The sequence below is a fragment of the Maylandia zebra genome, linkage group LG2 (assembly GCF_041146795.1).
Source record: "Maylandia zebra isolate NMK-2024a linkage group LG2, Mzebra_GT3a, whole genome shotgun sequence".
Taxonomy (NCBI): domain Eukaryota; kingdom Metazoa; phylum Chordata; class Actinopteri; order Cichliformes; family Cichlidae; genus Maylandia; species Maylandia zebra.
The window spans coordinates 27821870-27830858 of record NC_135168.1 but is presented as its reverse complement, the minus strand read 5'-3'; the positions used below and the strand labels follow the sequence as shown (position 1 = coordinate 27830858).

At 44.6% G+C, this 8989-nt stretch overlaps 2 protein-coding genes across 2 annotated transcripts; one reads left to right on the top strand and one right to left on the bottom strand.

Annotated features, from left to right (window-relative positions):
• The first annotated feature begins 871 nt into the window (after positions 1-871).
• Positions 872-5253, top strand: mrnip (MRN complex interacting protein). The gene is made up of 6 exons (XM_004563628.2): positions 872-1041; positions 2995-3054; positions 3401-3507; positions 3593-3769; positions 4691-4745; positions 4855-5253. The coding sequence occupies exons 1-6, from the start codon at positions 982-984 to the stop codon at positions 5134-5136; spliced, it is 741 nt and encodes a 246-aa protein (XP_004563685.1). The 5' UTR covers positions 872-981; the 3' UTR covers positions 5137-5253.
• sqstm1 (sequestosome 1) lies at positions 5180-7885 on the bottom strand. Its single transcript, XM_004563627.3, has 8 exons — positions 7516-7885; positions 7116-7211; positions 6708-7036; positions 6487-6631; positions 6169-6237; positions 5893-6029; positions 5574-5763; positions 5180-5496 (listed from the first exon to the last, which is right to left on the bottom strand). The coding sequence occupies exons 1-8, from the start codon at positions 7676-7678 to the stop codon at positions 5339-5341; spliced, it is 1287 nt and encodes a 428-aa protein (XP_004563684.1). The 5' UTR covers positions 7679-7885; the 3' UTR covers positions 5180-5338.
• Between the last annotated feature and the right edge of the window lie 1104 nt (positions 7886-8989).

The following is an 8989-nucleotide window of genomic DNA, read 5'->3' as shown; positions in this document are numbered from 1 at the left end:
GTGAGCAGGTGTTTGTAGGTTCATGTGACCTCTGACCTCAGCACTGATGCAGGAAGTGACACACTTTTTCAGAGCGTGGGAAAATCGTTACCTGCAGTTCTGGTGATAATCCACTGAGCCAAACTTCACCTGATAAAGTAAAACGAGATGTCAGACTCACCTGTGCACCAGGTAAGGTCACATGCTGATATTTTGTTCTACTAGACTCATCCTGGAGCGTGCTTGGATGGATTCGACTCTCAGTCGAAGGCATGCGATATTGCTGCTAGTGTCACTCTAAAACAGGGTTTTTCCCAAGTCAAGGATCCTAAACTTTTTTTCATTTATTTTTGTTTTCTTAATCCTGATTCTGATTTCTGGTTTGGTGTTCTTATTCCAATTCCCTTAATTAGTCATTTTGTGTTCTGTATTCCTCTACAGAGGCTGAGCCTGTCGGTGGTTTCTTCCTGTTAAAAAGACGTTTTTTCGCATGATCAGTATTAATGTAGGGTCTTACAGTATAAAGGACTTTGAGGTGACTGCTGTTGTGATTTGATGATGTATAAATTAAACTGAGCTGAATTTAAAGGGTCCACTATAAAACCTGTGTATATTATTGAGATTTTTCCTAGACTCTACATTAAGTCTCCACCAGGGATCAATAAAGTATTCTGAAGTCCTCAAACTAAGAAGGCTGCTTTTGGGGACGGCATTGTCATGTGTCCCAGTTGAATGAATTGTTTTCAAATGTGAGGCGCAGACGACATTAGCAAGCAGCATATTCTGCTAATACTAATTAGAAGACCACATACACCTGACATGTGACTGGGAGCTGAGCCCCTCGAGTCGCCCCCGAAACACGTCATCCTCCGGCCTGCAGGGGGCGCGCTTACTGTGGCCGTTACTGCTGTCACGCAAGCTGTGACGTGGAACCCGGGTTGAAACAGACCCGCGAAAACTGAACAGTCCGGACGGACACCGGAAGAACGGGACCGTGAGGCCATGGGTCAGGAGTTTCACATCGTCAGGTGTTTCCGCTGTCAGAGCTTCCAGGTGCAACAGGTGAGAGCCGACAGCGTGAGGCTAACAGGGTTAGCATGCAGGTGCTTTTCTCAGGCTGGAGAATCAGTGTATTTATTAGTAATGGAGCCGTTCTCAGATGGCTCACACTGACGTCACAGTGAACGCGCGCTGTTTATAACATGAAGTCATCATCAGTGATGGTGGACAAAACATTAGGCACCCGTATCCACGCTCACCTGTGTGACGCCAGAAAATCAAAGTCACCTGAGGTGCTCCTGTGGCGCTGACACGTGACGATATCCCAGGAGTTTTTTAAATTTATTTTTTTATTGTCAAACAAAATATTAATTAAAGCTCTTAATTTACATGTCAACAAAAAGTTACATACAGGTATAAGTGGTTAAGGACAAAGCAGTCGTCGAACAAAGAACATTTAAAGAACATTATAGGCCAGAAACAGCATAAAGCAGCCTCTAAAAATTTTTAAAAAAAAAAAGGATCTGTAACTCGAAATTTCGAAGTCAAAATTTCAAGAAAATAAGTCGAAATTTCGAGTTAATATCCTTTTTTTTTTTCTTTTAGTGGTGGAAACGGGCTTCCATAGGTAAGGTGACCTGTCATATAAAAGTAAAAAACAAAGGTACGCACATATAATCTAGCTACATCAATTAAAAAGCTGAATCAAAAATTCAAGTAAGGTGTGAACTTTATTTAGGTTACACTTGTCTAATGAAGCCTTCCACAGCAGGATTTCATATTTAAAGCCAGCAAAAATCGGAGTAATTTCATTTGTGAATGAAAAAATTTGCGACTGTAAAGTTGTTAATCCCAAATTCTATTTTTTTTTTTTTTTTGTTCGTAGGTCAAATAATAATAATTACTTGAAAAGTTAGAGACGTGCAGTCAATATTTTTAGAGGTTAACCAGTACTGAAAACCATCCCAAAAAGATCTGGAACTTTCACATGAATAAAAAAGATGCTCTGTAGTCTCAATATCAGTATTGCAGAAAGTGCGTGTTTGTATTGAATTTCTTCTGAAGATAGTCGTTGGACGGATATATGGAATTTAAAATTTTAAAATGATTTTCTGTTGCTTTAGGTGGAATTGGAAAGATAGTCAAAAACTTTGAATTATAATCTCTAAATATTTTTTTTAGTTGAGAAGGGAAAAGTTGTTTGGTGAAAATTGTCTTTAAAAAATTGTTATTGCGTGCCTTTCCTTTAAATTGGCGATCATTGATTATTAAGGACACAAATTATAGAGGAAGAATAGGTTAAACTGGCCAGCCATCTAAGTCATTGCAGGGGGAATGGCTTTCACAACTTTAATGAATTTACTTTGAGTACATGATATGGCACATTTATCTATGAATTTGTTATATGTTAACATCCATTGAACCATCAATTGCTTCAAAATCAATCGCATTCAAACCTCCTTCTTCAAATGACTTCACTATATCATTCTTCCTAATATAATGTTGCTTGTTTCTCCAAATGTAATTGAAATTAATTTGATTTATATTATTGATTAGGACCCGGCCCAAGTAGACCGCGAAGGCCGGGTCCTCCGAAGGATGCAGTCTACGTTTTGGGACACAGCTAGTGAGTGAATACTGTGAAAACCATTAGCGGGTGAATCAACACAGAGTGTTGTCACTTGCACAAAGCACGCGAAGATTACACTATGAAATAAATTATCTAGAAGTTTGAATTAAATTGGAGATGCAGATAAGCTACACAAAAACACCACTGTGTGTTAGAACAGGAACAGGAAGTGATACTCTACCCCAGAGAGAGCGAACACCAAGTGACAGCGCCACCCTTACAGTGTAAACACTCCAACACTTTACATAGGTACATAGGCTAGGGCACTGATATTAACAGCTGATCGTTTATCAATAATGCTACGGATCACAATAACAATCACGGATAAAAATCAGAAGATCAATATGAGGTCCATTTATTTCTTTGCCCTATGTTTTGTCTGACAGGTGAAGAAGGCGAGAAAGTGGAGCTGTAAACTGTGTGGAGAGAAACAGTCATTGCTGAAGGTCAGAATCTATCAGTCGCTTTATCAATAACAATATCATCGATTCATGCTTTTATGTTTTAGTTCTAAACCTTATATTGATCATTAACAAACAGAAAGAAAACACCTGTTGACTCTGTTCACTCGTACCCTACTGCTTTGAATAACCTTTATTGCTGTACTTTCTGTTCTCTGGCTAGTCTTCGTGGGTGTCACGCAGGATGGTTCATGGGTATCATTAATGTATAAACTGTGTTTCTTATCAATCAAAGGTCACATAAACAGCTCAGTGTGAGGACGTCATTGCATTTACCAGCCTGCTCTTAGTTTATCCTCTGACTGATCGATCTCATCTGATTGATCGGTAGGAGTTTGGGCGGGGCAATGCGGCAGACTGCAGACGTCACGTTCAGAAACTAAACGCCATGAGAGGAGCCATGATGGAGGAGCAAGAGCGCCGTTCTTGGTCACTATGGTAACCAGGTTTCAGTTCCACTGTGTGTTGTAGTCCCGCCGTCTTTTAACACCACCAGGTCTTCACAGGTCTTTCCCGTTTACAGGGAGCAGGAGCAGCAGGAGGAGCAGCAGGAGGATGAGGAGCAGACAGACGAACCGGTGAGCCGCTGGAGCAAATACTTGGACACACCTGAGGAGGTGGAGCAAGACGATGAGGCAGAGCCTGAGGAGAAGGATTTAGGAAATCGAAGGCAGCTCCATGGCATCAAGATGACTGACAGGTGAATGTTGACAGGTGTTGTTGGAGGCATCATCATCATCACAGGCATGAATGTTAGGGTAAGGAACTGTTGAATTAATTTAGGATCGTCTCTGATCCTCCGGCTCAACTTAGTTACTGAAAGATTTAAGTCAAGTCAGCTTTATTTGTACAGCATTTTTAAAAGTTTTGGCCAGAACAGAGTGACGATAAAAGAAGAACTACAGGAACACCTGTACAAGCATCAGCTGGATAGTCATCTGGTAGATCTTTGGAGGATCCAGGTTTCAAGCCTCGCCATGATCCTGTCATTCAGGTCCTCTCACAGCTATCCTTCTTCCATCCCACTTGGGGCTTGGTACCCAATCTCATCCTGTTGTCCTGGCTCAACCTTACCGTAGCATATGTGTTGTACCCTAACATGTGAATGTTGGAACACTGAGCTTCTAGTTGTTTCAATTCAATAAGATTCAAGGAAACAGTCTTCGCTGGGGTTACCGCCTTCATCTTTATCTGTGGGGTGGCTGTAGCTCAGGAGGTAGAGCAGGTCGCCTACTGATCGGAAGGTTGGTGGTTTGATCCCTGGCTCCTCCAGTCTGCATGCCAAGTATCCTTGGGCAAGATACTAACCCCAAGTTGCTCTCCGATGCGTCCATCTGAGTGTGAATGTGTGAATGTGTGAATGTTGTTAGAAAAGAGGCTTGTTGAAGCATGGGGTCGATGTGGAACTTGCTAAGGAGCATTAAACCAAATATCAGTGGAGGTTTGCGTACATATTTGAGCCTGTGTGGATCAGAGAAAATCCCACATAAATTTAGACTTGTTTTTAAAGACATTTGGAGGAACAGCAGTTCATTACTCATTCATGATGAGTGGCTCACAAAGAGTTCTTAGAGTTCAGCATCACTAATCACACTGAAATCATCGCTTTGACCTGTGACAGGAAGAGGAAGCGAGCCGAGGAAGCAGGACCAGAGGATGTCCACACATCTGAACAGGTAAACAGAGCTGCTCACCTTCAGCGCTCAGACCCATGACCTTCAGACTGTGAGAAGAGCAGAATGCCTCCTCATGTACTTGACCTTTAACCTTTGCTCTTCTCTGCAGCTAAACTGTATGAAACTCCAAACACCTTCAACCATAAACACCTGTAGCCCCACCCTCTTCACCACCAGGTGGGCTAATTTCCTCAGCCCTGACTCAAAGGTGCAGGAGGGGGAGAAGCCTGCAGTTGGTGAGTGGAGTCAGTCTTTAAGTGGTGTCGCTGCTCCCTCCTGCTCTGGAATAATCAGCAGGCCCCGCCCTCTTCTTCCTGTTACCTCCATGTTCGACAGCGGCGAGGACTTTAACTTTGACGACGACTTCCTTGTTAAACGTCTCCCGGAGTGATTGTGCATTTGTGTGTTTCTAAAGAGGAGACTCTGACAGACTGTGCTTTTCTTCATGCTTTTATTGCTCACACAGAAACGTTTATATGATGATCAATAAAGAGAACAGAAACATTGATTAATGGACAGTATTGATTATCATTCAGACAACAGAGCAGAAATAATCAGATGCATGTTGTGACATCGTGATGATATCATCAGTGCTAGTGTGGGCGGGGCTGCTTGGCATACTGGATGGCGTCCAGCGCAGCGCCGATGTCAAAGTTCTTGGCCTGAAGGAGGCGGGTGAGCCAGCCGCCTTCGTCAGTGAAGCCCATCGAGAGCATCGAGGCGAGGGACTCAACCAGGCGGGGGTCAGCCTCTGAGGGCAAGAGGTCAGCAGGGTTTAGAGGTCAGTACTAACAGAACTAAAGTCACAGAGTGTGGATGCCAGCTTACCTTGAGGCAGGTGTGGGTACAGTGCCGCCTCCCTCAGCCCGCTGGGGCCCGCCTGCCCCTCAGACAGGGGCCCCTGCTCCTGGTTGTCGGGCTGCAGGGACTGCAGTTCACCTGTGGAGGGGTCGACCTCTTTGGAGCTCAGGTGGGTCCACTCCTCATCAGAGTCCTTGCTCACCTGAGGGTCACCACGCTAAAAGGTCACAGGAGATGTTAAAAGGTAGTTCTTCCTCCCTGCTGTCCCGTCAGGATCAGCTGATTGTTCTTTCTTCTGATATTTACATCATGAAGCACTTTGAGGTTTTATAAAATTAAAAGTTACCTTTGCTCCTAGACTGGCCCCGCCCTCACTGCTCGTATGCTCCATCTCCTCATCGCCCTCACCCCCCCCACTCTGAGTAGGTGGGGTCACCTTGGTCCGTTGGCCCTCGTGCTCCACGTCGATGTCCACATCGATACCTGTGTAAAGCACACACACACCACTTCCTGTTTTAGAGCCAGCTAGAGATGTTCACTCATCTCACATGCACAAACACAGTGACATCATAGTCTTTACCTTACAGCATCAAACAACTGTTTAAATGAGACTGACACTCACCTAGTGGGCTCAACATGGCTGCCACGCCCTCGCCAATGTTCTTCAGGAAGTCCACGTTGGTCTGAGAGCCTGCAGGGAGAAATAAAAGATGTTTTAAAATCACACAGATGTCACACACAACATTATTTTAGTGCTGTGACAGGATGTTTAAAGGGCCACACAAACGCGGCTCTGATGTCATGACCATTCAGTCCGCACGTGGTCTTTTTATTTTGAAATGTTGCTGCATTTTCCCTCTTGTACATCGCTTCCTGACCTTATCTGCTCTGATCTGACTTATTGATCAAGTATCACTTTAACCAAGATGGCAGAACTCACCAGAGGGGGTGTTGGCATCAGCAACAGGTTTGGAAGGGCTAGACTCGTTCTGGTCCGGGTCGTTGTCCTGGTTCTGAGCCTGGTTCTGGTTCAGGTTCCACATGCAGTGTCTCATCCTCTTCATCCACTTCCCCCGAGGAAACCACTGTAAAACACAGCCTCACAGTCATGTTTTGAAGGGCCTGAACAGGACACCTGCAGACCTGCACAGGTAGACTCACCTGCAGTGGGTGCCAAATGGGCAGTAGAGCGTGCTCAGTGTGCTTCCCCTTAGCCTGGCAGGAGGAGCAGAGGTCGTAGTTCGGACACACTGAACACTTGAAGCGGGTTCCAATCACAGGGCCATCGCAGCCATCACAGGTAACGTTGGGGTGCATGGTGTAGGGTGGGGCCACATGAGGAGGAGGCGGACCCATGTGTGGTCCATGGGGTGGGGCATGAGGACCTCCAGCATGGGGAGGTGGAGGACCTCCAGCAGGGGGAGGGGGAGGCCCAAAGGCAAAGGGAGGGAAAGCATGGAGAGGGAAGTCCCGTCTGTGCTCCTTCTTCTCTGTAAGAATGAAGCTATATTACCACAGCTGGAGGACGGATACCGCGAGCAATAACATTTATACAAACTGCAAACATACCTCGGATGAAGAGGCGGAAGGTGGAGTCCTTCATGCACCCCAGACCCATCATGAGCTCATCATCAGAGGAGAAGGCCACCAGGTCCCCATCTTCATCTGCAACACCATCATCATCATTAGTCACACACTGGTGAACTACAAAGGCTGCAGGTGACTTTATAATTCCAGACTAACTTTGAGGGTGTTTGTCCGTTTACATGACTATAAATAAAGATTAATTCGACAACTGATTACGGTTTCATGTGTTTACAGGGAAACGGGTGAGTCTGGTCAGGTGAGTGTGCGCCTGCGCACTAACTCAGTTACGTCCTCACTCTCACAGTCACAACTTAAAACAATCAATAAGAATCCAGGAAGCGGTCAGAGTGTAAATCCCTCATCTGAACCCCCGCGCGCTCACCTCGGTAAAACAGGTTGAAGTTGTTCAGGTTTCCAAACACGTCCGCAGTTTTCCTGCTCAGGTACTCGAAGCTGCAGGACACGTCCTGATCCACCGCGAACCTGCGGATCTCCTTCACCGCCTCGTCCTTCCCCAGCAGGTAGGCCTTAACAGTCACCGACATCCTGCCGCTGACACCGGGTACACCTGTGTCTCTGTACGCTGACCGTCAACCGGAGGCTGGGTGTATGTCTGCGTGTTGTTCGCTGATAGTCAACCGGAGGCCGGGTTTATGTCTATGTCCGCTGAGAGGTGTCCAGGTCCGGGAGTTGGTGAGTTTGTGACGCACTTTGAAATCTCTCGCTCTGCTTTATGTTTACTTCCGCGACAAACGTGGGAAACGACGTCTGTGACGTCAGGGAAGTAAACACAGATTCGGCCTTCTATTGGCTTTTTCTCAGAGTCCCGCCCACAGGACCAATGGCAACCGAGGAATGACTCAGCGGCTTTCCAATGAGGTACTTTCCCTGAGTCATGTGACCTGTTTAAAGTTCATGATAAAATATCGCAAAGTCATCCTTACAAGACGGTTTCAACACCTGATCACAGAGCAGGCTTTCGATATGAAACTAATCATCAATAATTAGGCGGACTGATCAGAGCTCACAGCTGACGGGGATTGGATTAATAAATCAATCATTCGGGCTCTGCTGCTTACTCTCCAATCAAAACCAAAGATATGCTCATGGTCACGTGACTGAAGCGTTTTAAACCTGGTCCTGAAATCTGGACAATAAAACCTTTCAACTGATAACTCAACCTTTATCTCTAAAAACACCAAGTAAACACTCAGGGACATTTTAAATAAAGTTTAAAACTTCAAAACGAGTGTCCAAGTTCTCAGGTCTGACTGATTTATTGATCTTTGACGCGTTTCATGTTTATTAAACTTAACTGTTTTTCTGTCAGCCTAGGCCAATCAGCAGCAACTCTTCAGTCAGCTGACTCTGAGTCACTGCAGACAGGAGACGGTGACGCAGAGTCACAAGACTAGATCCACTACCCACAAGGGTGTAGATTTGGTTTTGGCATTGGTGGGGACGGATGATTCAACCACTGAACCCTGCCCTGTTTCTTTTTTTTTTTTCCTTTTTGTTTTTGCTTCTTAATAAAAAGCGGAGAAATATACTTGCCTACATATGCTATTCTACATGCTTTTAAACCATTTAAAATCACAATTTATAGTTTTATATGTGAATTATATGATGTTAAATTACTATTAAACAAATGACTAAGTATTTTAGGCTTTAGTTTACTTCAGCCATAATCCATATAAATCAGGTATCATACAAAAATAAAAATTGCTTCATGAATATGACTTTAAGGACTTAACATCATTACTTCAGTTATAATACACCAACATCTGTTATATTTTGGCACTAAGGGAACACTGAATGACCTGGTGGTTTAGGCACACAATTGCCCCTATCAAATC

Bases quoted from the DNA above. Each gene is read 5' to 3' on its own strand.
- mrnip (XM_004563628.2), top strand. From the start codon at position 982: ATGGGTCAGGAGTTTCACATCGTCAGGTGTTTCCGCTGTCAGAGCTTC. The intron at 3,770-4,690 runs GTGAATGTTGAC...GACCTGTGACAG, and splicing joins GGCATCAAGATGACTGACAG to GAAGAGGAAGCGAGCCGAGG. The intron at 4,746-4,854 runs GTAAACAGAGCT...TCTTCTCTGCAG, and splicing joins ATGTCCACACATCTGAACAG to CTAAACTGTATGAAACTCCA.
- sqstm1 (XM_004563627.3), bottom strand. From the start codon at position 7,678: ATGTCGGTGACTGTTAAGGCCTACCTGCTGGGGAAGGACGAGGCGGTG. The intron at 7,212-7,515 runs GTGAGCGCGCGG...ATGGTGTTGCAG, and splicing joins CTTCAACCTGTTTTACCGAG to ATGAAGATGGGGACCTGGTG. The intron at 7,037-7,115 runs GTATGTTTGCAG...TCATTCTTACAG, and splicing joins CTTCCGCCTCTTCATCCGAG to AGAAGAAGGAGCACAGACGG.